Source organism: Onychomys torridus, chromosome 6, assembly GCF_903995425.1.
Source record: "Onychomys torridus chromosome 6, mOncTor1.1, whole genome shotgun sequence".
Lineage (NCBI taxonomy): Eukaryota > Metazoa > Chordata > Mammalia > Rodentia > Cricetidae > Onychomys > Onychomys torridus.
The window spans coordinates 44,221,993-44,244,909 of record NC_050448.1 but is presented as its reverse complement, the minus strand read 5'-3'; the positions used below and the strand labels follow the sequence as shown (position 1 = coordinate 44,244,909).

Here is a 22,917-nt window from a genome sequence, read left to right as displayed (position 1 = left end):
TCCTATGTCCTTTGACCTCCTCAAGTACATATGATACATATAAACTTATGCTGGCACACACAGAGACTTAAAAATAAGTAAATCTTAAAAACAAATGTGTAAGATGACTGTAATCGGAGTTGGGGATTTAGCTCAGTGGTAGAGTGCTTGCCTAGGAAGCGCAAGGCCCTGGGTTAGATCCTCAGCTCCACATTAAAAAAAAAAAAAAAAAAAAAAGACTGTAATCACACCAGAGGTTGACTTGGAAGCCTTCCACACACATACATGCACCTACATAAACATGCACCCACAGGAATGCACACACTCAAAAGGCTGTTAAGGCAAAAGCTGAATGTTGTAAAGGACCATTAGCAGTTCCCATAATCCTTGAAAGGTGAATTAAAATTCTTTTAAAAGATCAGGATATCAGTAATGGATAAAATGGCAAGTTAGGCAAAGTAAAGAAAGTGCTAATGAATTTAGAAGATAGATAAATATATTGATATAAAGTAAATAAAGACTATGAATGGCCAAATCACAAGAGAGGAAATGACCTGCTTTTTAAAAAAAAAAAAAAAAATGTGTGTATGTGTGTCACAAGCAATCAAGAAAATGAAAATGAAAACAAAAACTGAGATACAATCTTATACTCCATCAAATTAGCAAAAGGCAAGGAGAGCCAAAGTCTGTGAAGGCCAAGCATTGATGAGAATCTGAGCAGCAGACACCCTCACACCGCTGAAGGAAGTGTAAGCTCTTAGAGGCTTGGTGCCAAGCACAATAACGGATCCCAAAAGATGTCCGTGTGCCTGTCCTTGTAACCTGCAGACATGTTTTATATTACTGTACTCCAGATAGAATTAAAGTTACTACACCAACTAAGGAAACAACCCTAGGGTTCCTAAAAGCCAAAGAGCGTAGGCAAGTGAGACGCATTGTTGGATAAAAGCTCCTGCCATGCAAGCCCTGTTGACATGAGTTCGATCCTTGGAACACATGGTGGAGGGAGGGAATCAACTCCTGGAAGTTGTCTTCCAATCTCTACACACACGTCACAGCACACACGTGCACACACATGCACACACATAATAACTAACATGTTGAAAGAGGGAGGCAGTAGATGGAATCAGATGAAGAACGATGACAACAGAAAGAAGCAGGATCATAGATAGCATCACCATGTCTCTAACCTTGAACATGGTGGAAGGGTCCACCAGCCAGGAAATACACACCAGACTCTAGAACAATGGTTCTCAACCTGTGGGTCATGATCCCTGTGGGCGACAAACGACCCTTCCACAGGGGTTTCCCAAGACCATCAGAAAACAGATATGATTTGAAATACAGATATGAAACCTTATGGTTCATAACTGTAGCAAAATTACAGTTATGAAGTAACAATGAGATAGTTTTATGGGTGGGGGTCACCATAACGTGAGGAACTATAGAAAGGGTCGCTGTGTCAGGAAGGTTGGGAACCACTGCTTTAGAAGCTAGAAGAGCCGAAGAAATGGTTCTGGAGACTCTGCAAGGACTATGGTAGCCTTGCCTACACCTTTAACGCCATGCAATTCTTGTCAGGCGGCTGAAAAAGGAAGCTAACAAATCTGAGTGATTTCAGGCCTTTTCCTGTTAATTTCTTCTGGAAACCATAGAAAATGATGTCTTTCAGCCGCAGAAAACATTAACAAATCAGTTCCCCTGGATAGAAGAGCAGGCAGGAAGAATACAGGTAAGAGGCCAATTTGAATGAAAATCAGCATAATGTTGAGTGGAACAAAACAGTTTGCCGAGGGGGCTGTACCTATTCACGTAAAATTATAAAGCGGGCAAACAGCTATAAGATGTTTATACTGATGCACATGTGTAAATAAGATGTAAAAACGTTCACAACGATGAGACATGCTAACTTCAGGGTGATGATTGCCTCTCAGGAGAAATAACTACTTATCAGGAAGCACTTGTGGCACAAGGTGAAGTTTTGGTAAAGCTGGGTGATGGGTACTCCACTGCTCCTTTCATTATTATGCTTGCCTGCGGGCTTGAAACATTTTGTATTAAAAAGAACATATACATTTATGAATGGAATTTTTACAGGATTTCTTCATCCAGATTTCCTCATCTGTTTCTAAAAAAAAAAAGAAGATAAATTATTTTGCATTTATTTTTGTGTTTATTTTATTGAAATTGAAGTCAGTTGAAAATGAGTAATCTAGGGGTTTCCCCTTCAAAGCACCCAGGGCCTATGCTGGAGATGGTACTAAAAGTCACCCAGCAGTTTCTGTCCCAGATTCTTGCTACAGTCTCATTCAATGTGACTGTTCCCATCAGCTGACCAGTGTGCATCCATAGCTAAATTCTATGACCTAATGTGTTCTGCATCAATTGTACATTGAATTTCCTGGATTTAAGGAGAAGTTCTATATAAATATTAATAAGCAGAACCCAAACAAAATAAATTGCTTGGTATTAAATTGTTGAAAATAGTGATGGGAACAATTTTTTAAATTATTTTATTATTTTATGTATACAGGTGTTTTGTTTGCAAGCACAAGCCAGATGCCTATGGAAGCCAGAAGAGGGCGTGGGTTCTCTGTACCTGGAGTTATGGATGGTTGTGAGCTATTATGTGGGTGCTGGGACCAAACCCCGGTTCTCTGGAAGAGCAGCCAGTGCTCTTAAATGCTTGATCCATCTCTATCCCAGGAAAGACTTTATGTTTTAGTTTTTAGTTTCAGTTTGAGATAAGGTTCTGCTGTGTAGCCCAGGCTTGTCTTGAACTCATTATACAGGCCAGAACGGACTCCACCTTGTGGTCATCATCCTTCCTCAGTCTGGCTCTTACAAATTCTTTAAAAAATTGAAAGTATTCCAAAATCTTTTATTCTGTAGACAAATTGGTAAGACACATTTGAAACTAATTCTATGAAAAAGCAATTCTCACTTTTTTACCCAAACACATTGTTTGCCCATTTTAACTGAATATAAATACTGTTATTCTAGAATTCCAAGCTTTCTTTCCTTCAAGTTCATAATTCAATGTCTTTTGTGTGTTAACCTCTCCTCACCACGTACATATGTGTACGTTTACATATGTGTAGTTTCCGCTTGTTTGATTCTTTCTGTGTATTTTTTTTTTCCTGTGAATAAAGCTAACTTCAAAGTGGAAGTAAACCATGAACTGGGTTGGAGTAAATGTAGCCATTGAAGAGTGCTTGCCCGGCATGTGTAGGGTTCAACCCCAGCACCACCGCCACAACCAAATGTGTAAACAGAATCGAGAAAGTGTTCTTCTAGAAACCAAATCCCAAGACACTTAAGTAAGCACTTGACAGCATTTTGAGGGGGGATCCATAACATAAAGCGATAAGCAGCTGTTCCCCACGTGTTGGTGCAGTTAAGTCCCCACAGTTTATGGGAGATTTTTTTCTTCATTTTTACCATTTTAAATGCAGTGGTCACACATGTCTTTGAGGCAAATCACATGCGACAAACAACCTGAGTGTAAATCCCCCTTGAAATAGTGCAGAAATCAAGGATTCAAATTTGCATTGCTACCCTGTAAACGATTCATAAAAATAAGGCATAGCTTCCATATGTCCATGGTCTCAAGCACGTCCCCCACCTCTCAGGAATGTGAGCGCATTCCTTTGCACATTTTTTTGGTTCAGTTTCGTTTAGGTTCAAGCTTGTAACACTGCTCACTTTTCATTTCAATGGCATCCAAGTGTGGCTTCTCGTCAGGAATTCTTTATCGGAATTGTCTCCTTAGGGTGTGGTCTGGTTACTGTTAAGTGTGCCTCTAACCCCCATGGAGCATTATTCAGGAAAAAATTTCCTTAGATAATAATGCTGGTTATATCATAAAATACCCCCCTTGTGAAATCAGTTGGACTCGTGCGTCAGTGACTAATTTTTTTCAGAATGAGCTAGTCTGTTAATTTTCACAGAACATTTGGCTGTTGACTGTACTGCTTAAGTGCAAAGATTATTACATTGACAATGATGTTATTTCTATTGCTTTGAGGCTGATAAAGTCGCTGTTGCCTTTATTGTTCTCCCAATAGGAAATGCCATGCTGTTGAGGGTGTTACCTGCTGTGTATGAAAAGCAGCCACAAGCAATCAACAGACACCTGGCAGAACTCCTGGCCTTGATGTCTCAATTGGAGCAGACAGAGCAGTACCATCTACTACGGCTTTTGCATGTAGCAGCAAAGAGGAAAGATGTGGAGGTAAAAAGTGCACTGCATCTGCTTAATATACGCTGTTTACGATACACACTCACTGTGATAGCCCACACAGCCAGATATAGTTCTGGATCATCTGAGCAAGATTAATGTGCTTAGGATTTCCTTGTGCATACATATATAAGCAAAAGCATCTACCTGTTTATAATACATTTGTACAAGAGGAGTGTGTGTGAGTGTGTGTGTGTGTGTGTGTGTGTGTGTGAGAGAGAGAGAGAGAGAGAGAGAGAGAGAGAGAGAGAGAGAGAGAGGGAGAGAGGGAGAGAGGGAGAGGGAGAGGGAGAGAGTTGGTTCATATCACTATGAAGGTTGTCATCTGTCCCAGAGAAGCAGAAAAGCCAGGGGCACAGTTCTCAATTATACTTTAAAAATACCGGAAACTAGAGGGCAGGTGGTCTAGCACAAGACATCACATAGAGTGTGAATTATCTCTTCCGTGCCTTTTCCCTTTGTTTAAGTCCCCAACAGATTGACTGATGCCTGTCCATAATGAAAGGGAAATCTCCTTTACTCAGTCTTCCCATTCAAATGTTCTCACCCAAAAATATTTCCACAGACACCCTGAAATGTTTAACAAGCATCTGGGCACCCTGTGATCCAATCAAATGGACACAAACTTAACCATCACAGTTACACTGATAAAAAGCAACAGGTGTGAGTCTTCAGCCATTGCAGGGTAACTTCAGTGCAATTGAATGTGCAAACATGCTTCTAAGAATCTGTATTCTCACAAGCAGAGCCAAGAGAAAGAATTACACATGAGTTGATTTGTGAGTAAATGTGCCCAGAGTGGGAGCAAAAGGTCACTTTCTAGATAGCAAGTCACCTGTCATTCTTTATATCCAAGTAGCATACTGACAATGTGGATGCTTGTAATTAGCCAACCACGGTGGTTTCAGTGGTGAAAGGAATTTATAGGTAATGCGATAGTAAAGAAATAAACAACAAGAACAAAAAACTTACATGAGGCTTGGTCTAAAAGACCAAGTAATGAGAATGAAATAATATCTCACTCTGTCTTTCCATTTCTCAATAGAAATCAGATACTTTGAGGAAGAGGTAGCTGATGTAAATTTCGGAGGGCTGTGGATTCAGCCTTGGGGGAAAATGGTACAGTGAAGTCCTCTCATGGGAGTAGCATCCAGCTAGAGCCTTAAAAATTCACAGTCTGTGCCAGGGAGGGCAGAGGGACAATGGACCTCCAGGAAAAGGAGCAGGATTAGGAGTCACTAAACACTAAGTATAGCCTTCCCATGATGCCCCAGGACAGAGATCAGGAAGCTAGCCTTTACCTCAGCTGCATCCTCAGAAATCTTTGTTCAGTAGATCAAGCATAAGCCATAGGCTGTTACTACAGGGATCACAAACCAGAAAATAAAGTCAGAGGCTTGGCAGGAGACTGGGAGCTGTCTGCTTCCTCTGTGCATCTTCACTTTTGTCCTTGGGATAATAATAATAACAATAGTATGTTATTATCAATAACTTATTGTTATAACTTATCAATTACTATTATTATTGCTTGTCAGCCTCTTCCAGTTTACTATAAACTCCTTGAAGACAATAGGACATGTCTACATATTCACAACTAGTCCATAACTTCATGCTGTGCAGATAGTAGGGGTTCAATAGGGACTGAAGAGATAGCTCAGCAGGTAAAGTGCTTGTTGAATGAGGATCTCAGTTCAATCCCCAGCATCCATAAAAAAGCCAGGTATCGTAGTAGTATATGCTTGCAATACCAGACTGAGAAGGCAGAGACTAAAAAGCCCTGGGGATCACTGGCCAGTCATCTTAGCTCAATTGTCAAGCCCCAGATCTCTGTGAGAGACCCTGTCTCCACAAAGAGGGCCTACAGCTCCTGAAGAAGAATACCTGAAGTTGACCTCTGGTCTTCACACAAACACACACATGGATGTGCACATAAGTAAATAGGAATCCTCATGCATATATACACACACCAAAGTGGTTAGAGGAAGAGATTATTGAATGAATAAGATATGAATTGATTATTGAATGAATAAGAAACCAAAGGAAGTAGAAGCCTTAATCAACCGGGAAGAGTTGTAGTATAGTCTTTAAAGGGGGAAACATGACTCAAGAAAATCATGATCTAGAGGAGCAAAGGAGCTTGAGATAGGAATTGACCCTGGATTTGGCCATCTAGGCTAGTCAATGACCCCAAAAAAGTCAATGTATGTGGGGCTGTGCTGAATGGAGGCAGATTCTCATTGTGGGTTGCAGGTAGAAGAAAAGGTTAGGAAGTGACCATGTGAGTATGGACTGCCAACTCAGGAAATCCAAAGAAAACAGGAAAAATGAATAACGCAATAAGAATAAAGAGAAGATGTGAGAGGAAGTGCAATGTAAAACAAGATGCCAGGGAACCTTAGGTGGTGTAGTTCAGATTACAAGTGCAGGAGTCGATTTCAGAAAGGCTGAAGGACAGAAAGCTGGGGACATCCGTTATAGATGGGTGAGAAGCACAGCTGTGGGATCTTGAGCCACCTAATAGCAGGCCATTGAATGGGCACGACGCTGGGTTTCTTCATTACTGCCACTGCTTTAGAGTGACAACATAAATTCAGTGACTTGAAAGCTCACAGATGGGCTTGGGGTTTTTCAGGCCAAAGTCCAAAATAGGTCAGCAGGGCTAATTCCCTCTGTGGGCTTTAGGGATGAGTCTGTTTCCTTGCCTTTTCTGGCTTCCAGGGACTGTTGGCTTTCCAGACACGTGATCCACATCACTCTTGCCTCTCTTTCCTTTCCACATCTCAGACACTGGTCCACCCCGACTGTCTTCTCCAGACCCTTATCATTCCATTGAGACCACCCATATAGTCCAAGGGAATCTCCTCACCTCAAGATCACATCTACACAATTGATCACATCTGGTTCTTTTTGCCATATAAGGTAGCGTTCTCACAGACTACCTTAAGAAAGGCTTATAAGTCCCCTATGGGAAGCCATTGTCATGATTACCAGGGATGGAGCTAGGGAAGAGGTGTTTAGAAGATAGGGAACCCTGAGTGACTAAAAGGCTAAACATGGTGCCCATTTCGTCTGTGGCCTGGGAACTAAAACAAAACAAATGTGATTTTCAGACAATGGTTCTAGAAAGACTAATTTGATCTATATCAGCTCCTCTCCCGTAGGCCGAGGACTGAGTGTGAAGGCAAACAAAGCCAGTGTAGGCTCAGTTAAAGGATGAGGGAAGAGAAAATGCTCTGAAGTCACTCACACTAATTAATGCAAAGAGGTCCAAGATTGAGGATGCTCTACATGGGACATTCACAGAGGTCCTGTCAGAACATTCCAGCTGCCAAGAAGCAAGAGAAAGGGCTTATGACTCCAATTAGTTACTTCTCATCACTTCTTGCCCTCAAAACTTCAAAAAGCTAGTCTGTGTGGTCTGCTGGTAGGTATTGTTTCATGGACAGTGGGTATTCACAAGCATGCTATGTTTCCTTCTGGAAGGTTCTTAGCTCACAACTCCGGTCCTGTCCTTGAGGCAGCCACTAAAATGTTAAATCTTTCTCAGAATCAATTCCATTTCCCCAATTCCTGGTCCATCTCCCCTCTAAAGCACCCTGAGATACGAGAACTATCCTGCTCTGGTACCACTCTGCTTAATGTTGATCACAGCCAACAAAGGATCCCATGGCTGGCTTAGTACCTGGCATACAGTAGATATATTTCATGGATATTTCTCGTATGAATAAGTTAAAGTTTCGCCTAAATTTGCACTAAGGACAGACCTTTGGAGGTTACATCTGCTTCATGGCCTTCCATGATGTGAGAACCCCCAACAGGGACTGAGCTTCCCAAACCATGTTTTCCACACCATGATACTCTGAAATCCTTGAAATCATGAGCTAAAATATATCCCTCCTTGTTTAAGTTGCTTCTTTCGGTTTTCTTGTTGAAGAAAAATAACTAAAACAGAGGTTATTAGTGATATCTCTAATCGGTGCGGTGTTTCCCAGGTTCCTGTTTGATTGATTGGTTGGGTTTGTCTGTCTGTCTGTTGAATGTTGATTCTCACCACCTACCCTTTGTGACCAGTGAGAACTCAGTGACTCTGAGAATTGGTCAGTAGTGGGCCGTTGAGAAACTGTTCTTCAGACCATGATCTAGTTCAGGGATTGTTCCCTTTGTTAGCCCTTCCCTCCCTGTAAAAGCAGCCCCTCTGGAGACTCCTATTCAAGGCCCTACAGAGACAATTTCTCTACACAAAGCTATAGTCCATGAATTCTCAGCATCCACACATCTGTAAGCTCTAAGAAGCAGATGGGTGGCCAGGCACACCTTTATCCTTCTTCACAGACACTGAGTATCATTCTTTACAGGACACTATTCTTTGCAGATAGAAAGGCAGTTCCTGGCTAGTGACTCATGGTCAGCATCCCCAGGGGAACCTCAGGATCCATTTATAGGAAAAGTCTGTGTGGTCAGTTTTCCAAGTTGCCTTTATAAGAATAAAGTTGGTGTTTTCTTGGCTGCTGTGGGACATCCTGCAGTCTAGCAAGCAAACAGAACATAATTTATTAATGTGCATGCATACATGTTATTAGCCCCAGGCATGGGCTTCTGGCCCCAGGCATGCAAAAATGAGTGACAGAGAGTGGCAAGTGGAACTCTCCCTCCTCAGTGTTCAGACCCAGAGGAACTGCTTTTGCGGTCCAGTCCTGAAAAGAGAGTCATTTCCTGGGTTTCACACAACAGAGTAGAACATTCCTCTTCTCCTGCCAAATCTTACAACACCTAACACATCATCCACCAGGCCAGTTGCCAGGCCCACAAGGCTCATGGGTCACTTTGCATAAATACTCGAAGTCATTTACAAAACATGAGGAGATTGAGCAATGAGATGTATAGACCACTCAGAGACAGTCTGCAGAACAGAACCTGTTTCCCAGAACATCAGTGTGGAGGAAATAAGTAGTAAACAGAAAGAATGGCAATCAGCTTTGTAGATTCATAGAAACTAATGAAGTCTTGACACTAGCTGAGTTAACTAAAATAGAAATTCTTGCCAGAGGATGAATTTAAGTGGTAGTGTGTACACACCACACACACACACACACACACACACACACACACACACACACACACTTTGCCTTATCTTCTATATACAGGTCTTGAAATGAAATTTACTACCAACCAAACAGAGCATAATTTTCCGATGGCCTTACTCTTAAGGTGCCCTTGGCTTCTGGGAAAGGTAGCCACAGAATTTCAACTCTGTGATGAGGCCAACATTATGAACTGCTATGGGGGATACAAAGAGAAGAGCCTGGTGTCCAGGAAGAACTAGAGAATCCAGGCTGAGATTCTGCCCTGGCTGTTTGCTTTGGAGAGTTCTGTTCAAGCCCCTGCCTGCCTGCCCTCTAGTTTAAACCCATCCCCCACTAAGCACAGCCCAGGGCACTAGGGCCTTGGAATTTTTTTAGACCCCTTCAGCCTGCCTCTGCTGTTTCTGCAGGGCAGGCTCATGCCAGCTCAAGCTCCTCCAAGAGTATGACTGACTATGGCCCTTATGAGTCCTTTGCTTGCTTATCTTACCAAAATAACAGGATTCAGGAATTGGTAAAGAGAAATGAGTTTATCTACAGTTTCGGCCAGAACAAAAGGGGGAAAATTCTTAGTTTTTCCCATCTTTCCTGTTGTAGTCATACAATTTATAGGGCAGGGGGAGTGGAACAGCCAGAAAGTGCATGTCAGTAGATTTAGCTGTGAGGTAAGCTGTCAGAACTGTGAGAAATTGTCCTGAGGGGGATCCCCTCATGGAAACAGGCTTCAAGCTATTCTTTTTCTTAACATATTTTCTGGAGAAATTTTAATTTTTAGGGTCCACCTTACTCTGTTAAGTGACCTCATATTCCTGAGAAGTGTCTCAAATAAGCCTGAGATAGCCACAGGGGGTGGGGTCATTTCTCTTTATTTCCTCCACCCAGGCCAAAGAGTGCAAGTCGAAATGAAGTATCACAGATTGTTACAAGGTTCGTTTATCAGGTAGGAGGATTACAAGTACTGCTGGATATTTGGATGTGTGATGTGCAGGAAGGACTCTCTTGGTACCCTAGCCCTGAGTCCTCTGTCTCTAGCATGGGTGGAAGGGAAAGTCCAATGTAAAAGCAGGGGCTTCCTCTGTCAAGCCGCTGAAGCAGTCAGCACCAGAGAGGCCTGGCGTGGGGAAGAAACAGCAGAAACAGCCCTAAGTGAAGACCCTGCAAGGCCACAGCTTGGGCTTCTGGCCTTGGGCCGTGAGGGAGTCTTTGAAAGTCTCTAAGGGAAGCTTGGCATCATCAGATTGGAGTTTTAGGGCAAGGTACTCTGGAGGCAATGGAGAGACTAAGCAGGAGGGACAAAGGAGGCCACTGGGGGCTTCTTTCAGTGTTAGGGACAGGGGAATGATGGTGATGTCAGCCTCCTCTCTGCCTGCCGTCTGTGCTGTCTCTGTGACTGCTCTGCTCCCAGCTGGGATAGGGCTTGCTCCTAGACATGAGGTCAACCCAACAAGACGGCACTGGAGACTCGGGCCCTGCGTGTGGAAGATAAAATTTCTCCTGCCAAGGCATCATTTTCAATGTGTGGGACAAACTTCGAAATATCTTTCTTCGCTATCACTGTCATAATAAACTTGGTACAATAGGAATCCACAGTGAAATACTCAGCTTTTGTTTCATGTATAAAGTCGTCATTGCTGTTTACAGTATCTAAGATGGCTCTACTTTCTGGGCCTTCTCTGGAGTCATCTGTCCCTCTCAGGGAGTTGGGGGATTCCTTTGCCTGGTGCCTGCCTGCTTTTCTGATTTGTTTTTTCTTTTTTCCTTCTTTTCTCCTTCTTTCTCCTCTGCCTTTCCCCATTTCCTCCTTCTTTTTCCTTTTATCCATGGAAGAATGGACAGATACAACACAGCCTTGTGAGACTTTGGCTATGTGGCTGGGGTTTAAATTAGAACTCAGCATTGGCATGTAAAGAACCAGGTGTCACAGAAACTTCTTGTTCCAGGAATAGGATCTGAAGGGCAAGGGCTAGGATATGGAGTTTTCTGGAAGGGGCAGGAAATGTGTGAGCATTTTCCATTTCCAAATGCCTCAGGTCAGGTATGTTTCCCTGACCCAGAGCAGTTGGCTGACATTTTTGTTGTGTGTGCCAGGGACCTCTCATGGTGTCTCCTGACATGCAATCCTTCCCCAGTGCACAGGCAGCATTTACAGAGCTGCAGATGTGTGGCTTGTCAGGAACTAGCCATGTTCTTTCCTCCCAAAGCACTTAAATGACTATGAAGTTTAAATCTCTGTGTTAGGATGATTTTAGTTATCTTCAAACTATCCTTGGTTTGTCCCTGTTCAAATTCTATGTATGGCTCCCTTCTCATATCTGTGTGTATTAGTGATTTTATTTCACAGAAAGTCACTCTTTAAATATTAATTCTTATATAGCAATGGGAATGTGGTGGAAATCATTTTGCTTTAATAATTATACCTTCTCATGACATTCTCTGGTAGAATTGGAGATTGAGAACAAGTGAGAAGGCTTCCTGCTTTCTTGTCTCCACTATGAAGCATTTCTAAATGGAATTCTCCCAAACTGGAGGCTTTAGTGAAGTCAGCAAGGGTTCTTACTCACTGGTTGTTCTGCTGCAGCTCTGGTGGCTGGTGAAGAATGCAAGCATTCCCGTAGCACATCCACACTTGGCTTGGGCATCCACGACATGAGAACTTTGTGGACTTCACTTTTCAGTAGCAGAGCATGACTTAAAAGGAAAGCAGACTCGGGTGCAGATGGTTTTCTTGTAAATTTTAGATTCCAAAGTCTGGAGATTTACCACGAGTTTAGTAATCCCAGGATATATTGCCTGAGACGGTAATATTTAATATGTTGGTGTCCCTGTGCCTATAATCCCAGCACTCAGGAGGCTGAGGCAGGAGGAGTGTTTCCATGAGTCCAGCCTATGCTATGTATGGGACTGTCACAACCAAGTTTTCCTTTGAAAGTAATTCTGATTTGACTAATGTTTCTCACTGTTCTTCTCTTTCTCCTTTCTTCCTCCCCTCTCCCCTTGCAGGTGGTTCAGAAATGTGTTCCTTTCCTGATCAGGCATTTGAAGGATTCAACCCACAATGACTTCATCCTAAACATCCTCATAGAAATAGTAGGCTTTGAGCCACTGGCTTTGAGCAGCTTTCTACCCATGCTGAAGGAGATTGGGGAGAGAGTCCCCTACCTCACCGGACAAATAGCAAGGATCTTTGGCGCTGTTGGACATGTGGACGAAGTAAGTTTGGCCTCTCTCTTTCCCTTCCTTCTTCCTTCCTTCCTTCTTCCCTCCCTCCCTCCCTCCCTCCCTCCCTTCCTTCCTTCCTTCCCATCTCCCTGAGTTACTTAGAAACATCTCTAACCTCCAGAGTTGTTCAGGACTTCTGAGAGTTTCCATTTCTTTTTTTGAAACTTTTGTGTCAACATGGCCTTGTAGCAAGGGTCTGTAGAAAGTTCCAGAATTGGGAATTTCATTGCTATTGTGTCCATTGATGTAGAAGGAGGGTTAAAATGGAATAGAAATATTTTTGGCATAGTCAAGACCACTGTGTAATGCCAACAGCCCTTAGCAGGGGTTCATCACATTATCTGCTGCAGCTGTGCTTAGCACGGAGATTGTGAGCAGAGTTAGGTCTTGGAGACACCCATCCTGAAAGCCCACAGCTACTATGTCAAAGAGTGCTCTGAACATTCTTGGTGATGTTATTTGGGAGAGATAAATAAATGTCTGTGGATGTTTAGAAGTTCTGGTGTAAATATTTGCAAGAGTGACGGGGCACCATCAGGAGCATTACACAAGGAGAGTGCATCTAGCAGGCCAGATTTTGAAGGCTGTGCATGTGAAAGCACGTATGCACTGTGTATCTCTGCTAACTTTACATAGGTATTCAGAATTCTTATTTATCTGTTAAAAAATAAAAGTAAATATATCACAGAGGTTTTCACTTAGCTGGCTTGCATACAACTATCAATTTGAATGATAAATATAAAATTGCTCAATATTTTTAAAGAATCCCATAGTTCATCTAAATTTAGTGCCTTGATTCTGTATAACATAAAGTTAAGAGTCAGAAAGGGCCTGGAGAGATGGCTTAGTTACTAAGAACACAGACTGTTTTTCCAGAAGACCCAGGTTAGATTCCCAGCACCCACATGACAGCTCATAAACCATCTATAACTCCAGGTCCAGAGGATCTTCTGAATCTACTAACAGAATCTACTAACAGAATCTACTAACCTTTGTAGTTTTCATTGCAAGTACCAACAAATGATTAAAAGTATTAAAAATCTAACCATTCAAAAGTCCTATGGGTTGGGGATTTAGCTCAGTGGTAGAGTGCTTGCCTAGCAAGTGCAAGGCCCTGGGTTCGATCCTCAGCTCAAAAAAAAAAAAAGTCCTTCATTAGCTTTAAGGTTGGAATTTTGAGAAACTTTAAAGTTCATGTGTCTTAGGACTAAGCATCAAGTTAGCGCTGAATATGAGTGAATGTGTTCTTCCCCGCATAGAAGAACTTGTAGCGCGACACTGTCAAAAGCTAGAGCTAAGCAGCTGGATTTATCTGCTTGTGCATTTCTATCAGGCTCTTTCCAAAAGGAACAAGGAATTTCACTGAAGCACATGCAGAGTCAGCATGAAGGCCGACATCCAGTACAGCATCTGGGGCACCTATGAGAGTCTAACATAGACAGAGAAGCAAAAACTTTGCTCTAAACAAAACTCTACTGCTGTCTGTGTGGAGGACTGAAGATATGGGAAATTGGTGGAATGTGGGAATGAATGAGACACAGGATGATTGTGGGTGCTCACTATAAGACAGCCACGTGACCGCTGTAAGCCCTGGCCCTTTGAGCATCTCCTTTATCATATATTTGATCTTATTCAAAAATTAACATAATTAGAATTTTTCTCCTTGACACCCAATCAAACATTTCAGTTATGTTCAGGAGTTCGGCATATCGGGGATTCAAAAGATTATAGAAACACAGAAATGTCAAACCAAATTCCAGATCTTGTTCCAAATTTTGAGATATACAAACTGGAGCTGAGCGGAGGGAGCCTCCTGTTAGATCTTTGTTAACTGTCTGAATTCCAGCAACTGCATCCTAAAAGTATGCAGTCATCAGCCTGAGACAGCCACAGGGTAGAGTTAAGCATTATTAATTCGCTCATGTCTCACCTTCTGTGTCTTCATGAAGCCAAGCAAAAGATCTGTAGATGGCTTCTGGGAACCAGACTGGATGTGATTATCTGTTAAATCAGGGTCCGTCTGGGTGGGCAAACTGTTTCAACAGCTCGGTAGCAGCCTCATAATTTTCCCATCTGTATTGACCAGCATGGGAAAGTTGTATGCATACAACAAAACACAAAAATCCTACAAAGCCTGTTTCCTCCGCCGCACAAAATTAACTCAGAAATCTTAACTGTCCAAGTTAAAAAGGGAGCTATGCTAAATTGCTGTGTTCTGATCCCGTCATTGTGAGATGCCATGTAATGACTGGTAGACCGTTTCCAAGCATGTGCTTGCATCTGAAACACAATTATTGCCTGGAGAGTTCAAACGGAAGGGACCAAAGGGCAGAGAAACATGCTTCTGGGGCAACCCTGTTCCATCCAGTAAGGTCATATCAGTGCTCCATCACTTGGAGATTTACTCTCCTCCTTTGGGATGTTCAGTTGAATAAATACACACACAAGAAATAGCAATTTAATAGACTCACCCTAACCACTGCAAAAAGTATAAAGGTCCTTTTTCTCCTTTCTCAGTGAGGAGACTGAAATGCAGTGCCCTTTAACACCACAAATAACTTCTTAATGGCTTATCAGGGTCCATCCCCAAGCACGCAGCTGGGCAGTTCATGTAAGTACCTAGCATGTAACAATTGAGTTTCAATGACCACACAACAGCAGCATAATAACCCTGCCCATGTGGAGAAGGCCGGTAAGGGGGCTTCTTCCCACTCTAATGCATCTCTCTTGGGGCTACCTGCCTTATTCCCAAAGATATTGTGGCCCCTCTTCTCTTCTCTGGGCTCATCTACCATTACGGGAAACTGTCAAAATATTTGTCTTCGCTAAGCCCACCTCAGCCTCCTACTTTTCCCTTGTCTCCTGTCTACTTGGAATTTTAATACTTCCCTGAACACACCTCGCTCCAGCATACATTGTGATCTGGATAGTCTTACCCTCCTCCCCCACTTACCTTGCCTACCCTAGATCAAATGCTGTCCCCTAGTGAATTCTTGCAGGCTTTCTCAGGAAAGTGAGTCACCAGTCTATACTCCCACAACGCTTGGGCTGTGCCTCCATCTACTAGCCATGCCAGGTCAGTTTCTCCTCCAGTGGCTGAGATTCCAGAGAACAAGAGTCACCTCCTGTCCATCTGTTGTGGCTCCTTCTGCTGCTGGGATAAAGCACTCTGACCAAAAGCAGCTTGGGGAGTAAAGAGTTGAAGTAGGACTCTTCCAAGTCACAAGTCATCATTAAGGAAAGTCCGGGCAGGAACTCCAGGCAGAAACTTATAGACAGGAATCAAGTAACAGTGCTGTTGGCTAAGTCCCTTTCTGGATGGCTTTCTGGTGTACAGGCTCGTGCTCACCTAGTGTCTTACATAGCCAAGTCCAGCTCTCTGTATGGTGTCACCCACAGTGGGCTGGGCCCTCCTGCATCAGTTAATAATCAAGACAACCCCGACCTGATAGGGACAATCACTCAATGGAGCACTTTTTGTTAGAAGATTCCAGGCTGTGTCAAGATGACAGTGAATGCGAATTAGGACAGCACCTGAATTCACTTGGCCAAAAAATGAATGCGCACTCAGGAGTACAATTAATTAATAATATGAATGTTGGGTTCTTCTTCGACAGTTTTGTTTGATCACATCATCTCTAATTCTTCTAGGGGACATAGTTATAACAAGAGAGGAAAATAACCAAATCACATTGTATCATACATATATACGCATATATATGCAAACATTATCAATTAAAAAATAAGGTGAGGGTTGGGACAAATAACACAATGTTTAGCATGCACGTGATGCACATAGCCCTAAGTTCAATATCTTGTACTACAGTGATTAAATAAATACATACATACATAACCAGGAGAGGTCAGTACTTTCTGCCTTCCCTGGTTGTTGTCTGATACTTTTTCATCGCATGTGTTAGTAGACAAGCTGAAACTTGGGCCTAAGACTGAAATTAGGAAGACAGCAACCATATAAATGACGGGTTTTGTCATAGGTTCTGCAATGTTGAATGGATGTGTATATGTGGGACAAGTCAAATTATGGGTGAAGAGAATTAGAACAGGTCACCAGAGACACCTACAGGCATCATTAAAGATGGGGTGCAGAGCCGGTTACCTTCACCTTTTTGAACAAACTACTACTCCATGCGATGTCTGCTGTATATTGGTATTTATAACGATAGACATCACTCCCAGGACAACAAGAGTAACAGAAATGCAAGGGCATATTTCATGAGTTTTGCCTTTAGTTCTTGGGACACTAGAAACACACTGCTTTCTATAAATGGCAGGTGGTCCCAGCCCCCCCTACAAAAACCACTCAGTATGCTCATAGCAATTTTTAATCTTTAAACTCTCATTTGTAAGATGTGAAGGGGGCTAAATTGAGTCCAACGTGGGGTGTCGTTCTTGTCCATGGAGGACAAAAGCTGAATGTTGTTCCAATTACAGAAGTTTTTCCCATTCATTCATTCATTTCTTTCTTTTTCTTTTTTCTTTTCTTTCTTTTTTTTGGGGGGGGGGATTTTTGTTTGTTTGCTTGGGTTTTTTTGTTTGTTTGTTTGTTTGTTTGTTTGTTTTGGGTCCCCCCCCCCCCCAGACAGGGTTTCTCTATACCTTTGGAGGCTGTCCTGGAACTCACTTTTGTAGACCAGGCTGGCCTCGAACTGACAGAGATCTACCTGCCTCTGCCTCCCGAGTGCTGGGATTACAGGCATGCGCCACCACCGCCTGGCTGGTTTTTGTTTTTTTGAGACAGGGTTTCTCTGTGTAGTTTTGGTCCTGGATCTCACTCTGTAGACCAGGCTGGCCTAGAACAGAGATCCACCTGGCTCTGCCTCCTGAGTGCTGGGATTAAAGGTGTGTGCCACCACCACCCTGCTTCCATTCATTTCTTCACTGGGGTCACCCAGCTTCCATTCATTTCTTCACTGAGGTCTTGTCCATACAAAGGGTCTCAGCACATTTTTAGGTTGTCACAGACCTCTTTCCTAACTAGTAACCATGGAAAGGACTCCTTCAGGAATCACTTTTTTTTTTTTAGAAGCCAACTTGAATCTGTGGGTTCTCTCCACCTGTCTAAGTCTCTAAGTCTCAGGTCAATGGAGTAAAGCTGTTTTCTTTACCAGGCACATCCTCATTAAAGCCTGGTCTCCTTGGTCAACATATGGTGTATGCTCTGCCACCATATTTTGAGTCCATTCCAGACCTGGGAAGCAGCTGACCCGTGTATAAAAACAGGTGAAGTGATCTCATAGCCAGAGGAAGGATGCTGTGGCCACTTGTTTTTCCTCAGCTGCCGACCACCAGGCTGCACCTGTGAAGAGTCCAGTGGCATGCCCCAAAGTGCAGTCACTGCCATTATGGGTGTTAAGTCCTGTGCCATCTGTCTTGTTTTTCTAACTGGCTAGAATATGCTGGCCAAGCACCAGGATATGTTTATGACATCCTCTCTGGGCTCAGAGTCAGGGACACTTTTCAGATAGAGAAATGATACACGTTCTGACCAGGTTGCATTTCTGTGACATCCGGTAGCCCTGCATAAAGAGTTTCAGCAGGAAAAGGATAGGAATGACAGATCGCTGTCCTCATCCTGGCTGTTGTAAACCATCCTGCAGAGCAGAGAGGGCCAGTTGATGGACGATGGATGCCTTCCATATGCAAATCAAGACTGAAAGAACCTGAGGGTGTGATTGTTCAACTAGAGGAAGGAGCTGCAGCCAGGAACCTCAGTTTCCCCAGGGATAATGAACTTGATTAAAAGAAGTAGGCTTTTTTAATTTACAAGTTAATTGTCGGTTGGTGCCAGCTGCCTGCTATCCAAATCTACAAAGTTGAAGAAGATATTTGTTGTTCTAAAATGGAAATAACTTTGCTTCCTTCCTTTTTGTTTTTCCTGGGAATTTAACCTAACTCTGTGCGTGCTAGGTGTTAAGGGAGGGTTCTCTAGAAAAACAAGACTGATACAATATGTGTGTGGGGTGTTCTACAAATTATATATATATATATATATATATATATATATATATATATGTGTGTGTGTGTGTGTGTGTGTGTGTGTGTGTGTGTGTGTGTATAATATATATTATTATATTTTATAATATATATATATATTACACATTCAAATAAAAATGCTGATGTTCATTCCTCCCCATCCCAAGGGGCAAGAGAGATGTCAACAGAAATCTGGAATTTAATTTTGTGCTTTCTGTTCTAAAGTTTGAACTGGATAAGGAAAGACAGAAGTAACCCTCCATGGGGGTTTGGGAACGGTGTTACTAATTTGGCTTGTAAGATGACAAGGTTATGGAGGAAGAGGAAGAAATCCACTGGGAAGCACACTGTGTGCGAACCCTCCCCCCAAAGACCCTGAATGTTCTGGAACCCTGAAGAGTTTCACTGGCCTGGGGGATGGGATGAATAATGGGCAGGAGGGGGAAAGCTGGGGCTGGGCAGTGGATGGAAGCCAGCTTGTGAAAACCCCTCATTAATCAGCAGACCGTGCCTGTGTTCTCTCTCTACTCTGCCCAGGTGGTTTGGAACAGTATGCTGTCTCTGTCCATAGTATAAGCAAGGAAGCCTACATTCCTCCCAGCTCCCCAGGAACTGAGAGAGTAGTGAAAGGCCAAACAGTCCCCACAAATAGTTACGAATGTGAAGAGAAAGTAATGATTTCTGTAGTGACATAGCCACACTCCAGTGTAACTAACCAACACCTTGTAAGACGTTGCCGTCTTGGACAGCACTAAAATGCATAGGAGCCTGGAGTAGGTGCAGCTGGAGCCCTTCTCTCCAGCCCCCGCCAAGCCCTGGCAGTCCACTTATAAAATAAACACACAGATGCTTATAGTATTTAAACTGCTTGGCCATTAGCCTATCATTGTCTAGCTCTTACTCTTATATTTGGCCCATTTCTATTAGTCTATACTTTGCCACGTGGCTTGTGGCTAACCGGTACCTCACGTCTTCCTTGTCCTGGCGGCAGTGTCTCCCGTGCCTTCCTCATCTCCCAATTCTCCTCTCTCTATATTTCCTGCCTGGCTACTGACCAATCAGTGTTTTATTTACACAGAGCGATATCCACAGCAGGTAGGGGGAACGTGTTACTTACAAAGGACTTTATGAACACTTGTCATACTCCTGCTCTGAACAAAGCACTGGTCAGTAAAGAAGATTCTGCCCTGGGCTTTGAGAGGGTGTGGCTTTCCCAGTTCACTTAGGAAGTGTCCCTCACCTGGCAAAAATGTCATGAGTTGACCCTTCCCGGATAATGTTTTTACAATTCTTTAGTCTGCCTTCCTACCTGTATAATGAAAGATGGTGTTCTTGATTAACCACCTTGGGGAACATAAATGAGATTTTTTACTCATTTATTTTTACTCAGATTATTACTGCTGGAGTTTCAATTTTGATTTTTAAAATAGCATTTGGTAAATCATATTTCAAACAAGGTCTGGAAGTAGTCACAAACCTCCAAGCAGCTTTTTTACATGCAGAATGTGCTGCGTGGTAAAAGCGTTATTGGATTTGTACTCTCAAAATATCTGAGGGCACCTGGTCTCCAAAGTGAGTTCCAAGAAAGGCGCAAAGCTACACAGAGAAACCCTGTGTAAAAAAAAAAAAAAAAAAATCCGAGGGCACTTGAAAGCCGGTACAGTCTGCTGAAAACCTACAGTTATACAGTTTTGAACTGACATTTACAATTTCATCCTTATTTCTCAGAAAATTTGAGCCTGAATTAATTTTGTTGTGTGTTGAGGAATTGGTACTGGCTTACCAGGTAGGAACAAAAGCCCTGTAAGGAAAGACATACCTGGCTATTGGCTGTCACATGAATGTTCCCATGCTATATAACTCATTATAAGGTCCAGCACGACTGAGTACACATAGAATAGATATAAGAAATCAGCCGGGCAGTGGTGGCACGCGCCTTTAATCCCAGCACTGGGGAGGCAGAGGCAGGCAGATCTTTGCGAGTTCGAGGCCAGCCTGGGCTACACAGTGAGTTCCAAGAAAGGCACAAAGCTACACAGAGAAACCCTGTCTTGAAAAACAAAAACAAAAACCAAACCAAAAAAAAAAAAAAAATCATAGTCCCTACAGGGAAAGTCTCATAGCTTCACATTAGTTTATTTCTTGTTAAGAAATAGATAAATGGCTGGCCGGGTGGGGGCACATGCCTTTAATCCCAGCACTGGGAAGGCAGAGCCAGGCAGATCTCTGTGAGTTCAAGGCCAGCCTGGTCTACAGAACAAGATCTAGGACAGGCACCAAAACTATGCGGACAAACCCTGTCTCAAAAAACAAGAAAGAAAGAGAGAGAGAGAGAGAGAGAGGGAGGGAGGGAGGGAGGGAGGGAGGGAGGGAGGGAGGGAGGGAGGAAGGAAGGAAGGAAGGAAGGAAGGAAGGAAGGAAGGAAGAAAGGAAGGAAGGAAGGAAGAAATGATCAAACAGTTATCTTTATACTTTTTTAGATGAATGGAAAGTCAGTATTTCTCAGGAAATGGAAATGGACTAGGGGAATTTTCCCATGTGTGGTGCTATGTGGACCCCACAGGTTAAATAGTTAACAGTTTATTCACACAAATGAAGGGAGTCATTCTCTCTCTTCATTGCAAAGTTCACTCACTATGATCAACTTGAAGGGTTTTGAATCATCATGGAAACAAATCCTGGGCGTGTCTGGGGGATATTATCCAGATTAGTGTAGGTAGGGAGGACCCACTGTAAATGTGGTGGGTCTGTTTCCAGAGACTTTTGTTTCAGAGGGCAAACTTCCTTCAGCGGAAGACCACGCTCTGGGCTGCTTTCTCATTCAGTCTCCCTTTTCTCACCCACAACACTTCCCAGCCCTTCTTTTGCTCTGACTCCTTGTTCCCGTCAGTTGCCCTAGTGCTAGAATAGAATACCGCAGGCTGGTTAATTTCTAATTAACAGAAACCATTGACTCGTGGTTCTAGAAGCTAGGGAGCCCAACAGCAAAGGAGCTGTACATAACAAGTAATCCCTTACCACACCATTCTAAAGAGGAACGACAAACAGAGGGTCCAAGGGACAAGTGAACAGCAAACGTATCCTTTTGTAAGGAACCTTTTCCCAAATAACAGCCTATAAAAGGAGCAGAACCTAACCTCACACACAGCCTCATCACCTCGTACAGGTCTCATGCTCTCGAACTTTACAAACTATTAAAATGGCAATTCCATTTCAACACACTTGTAGGAGATAAACATTCAAAACACAGGAGCCACCAACCCCTCTCCTTCGTGACTGGGAAATACAGTTGATACTGAAGGGGTGGAGGAGGGATACAGGGAAGCAGGAACAGTCCAGATGTTTCCTGAAGGCAATAGTACCTCCCTCCATCTTAGGAAGTGAGAATGAACACAGAGATGAGGTGCACGGATTTTAGCATCCCGTACAGTAAGCAGCGGGTTGGTGAGTACAGTGAGGTGACTGCCCTTCCTGGGAGGAATGATGTGATTAAACACTGCATCCGTTCCAGATCCTGGTGCAGTACAGCACAGCTTTACTCCACTGCCCACACTTCACAGAAGCTGATCCGTGGATGGCAAGCGGGAACATGGTTGTTGGCTTTGGAAAAGACCTTTTTAAACATTTTTCTCTTGGGGATGTTTTTCTCTTGGGATCTTCACAGCTCCATCCATCCATCCATCCATCCATCCATCCCCTGCTTAATTCAGTTAAGGCATCTTATAGTAAAAACACACTTGATGTAAGGGGGAGAAACAAGATAAAATTCATAAACTAAAGCAGACATAGCTGCATGGATGATGGGCAAGATACCAGGATTATAGCTTGAAAAAAAAAAGTGGCTTTTTAAAAAAATAAAATCTCATTCTTCTCTGTGAGTAATAAAATAGTACTCACCCAAATCTTTCTAGCTTGTCCCTGGGAAGTTACATCCCAACTATCATCAGTAAGATGGTCTGGCTATTTGTTTTGAAATAAGTTCAAAGAAAAATAGGTACCTCTTATCTAACTACATAATGAGTGAATTGTGGAAAGTTTTGTTGTGACTGACACGATTTAACTAAGTTGAATTTTTACTACCTTGTTGCTTTCCTTGATGAACAAAAGCACATATTTCTTTGACCTAAGGAAACACTGAAGTTCAATCATTCTTTCCCCTTCCCTTCCCTTCCCTTCTCTCCTTCTCTCCCCTCCCCTCCCCTCCCTTCTCCTCCTCCTCCTCCTCCTCCTCCTCCTCCTCCTCCTCCTCTTCTTCTTCTCTCTCTCTCTCTCTCTCTCTCTCTCTCTCTCTCTCGCTCTCTCTCTCTCGCTCTCGCTCGCTCTCACTCTCTCTCTCTCTCTCTCTTCCCCCACTCCTTTCTTTCCTTCTTTCCTCTTTTTTCCTTTTGGACCAACAACAGCATC

General features: G+C 43.0%; 1 protein-coding gene across 1 annotated transcript in view; it reads left to right on the top strand.

Annotated features, from left to right (window-relative positions):
* Positions 1-22,917, top strand: part of Veph1 (ventricular zone expressed PH domain containing 1) — a 205,886-nt gene that overhangs the window by 50,033 nt on the left and 132,936 nt on the right. Inside the window, exons 5-6 of the mRNA XM_036189338.1 lie at positions 4,047-4,213; positions 12,301-12,510. Of these exons, the coding sequence (XP_036045231.1) occupies positions 4,047-4,213; positions 12,301-12,510 (377 nt within the window). The remainder of the gene's footprint in view (positions 1-4,046; positions 4,214-12,300; positions 12,511-22,917) is intronic.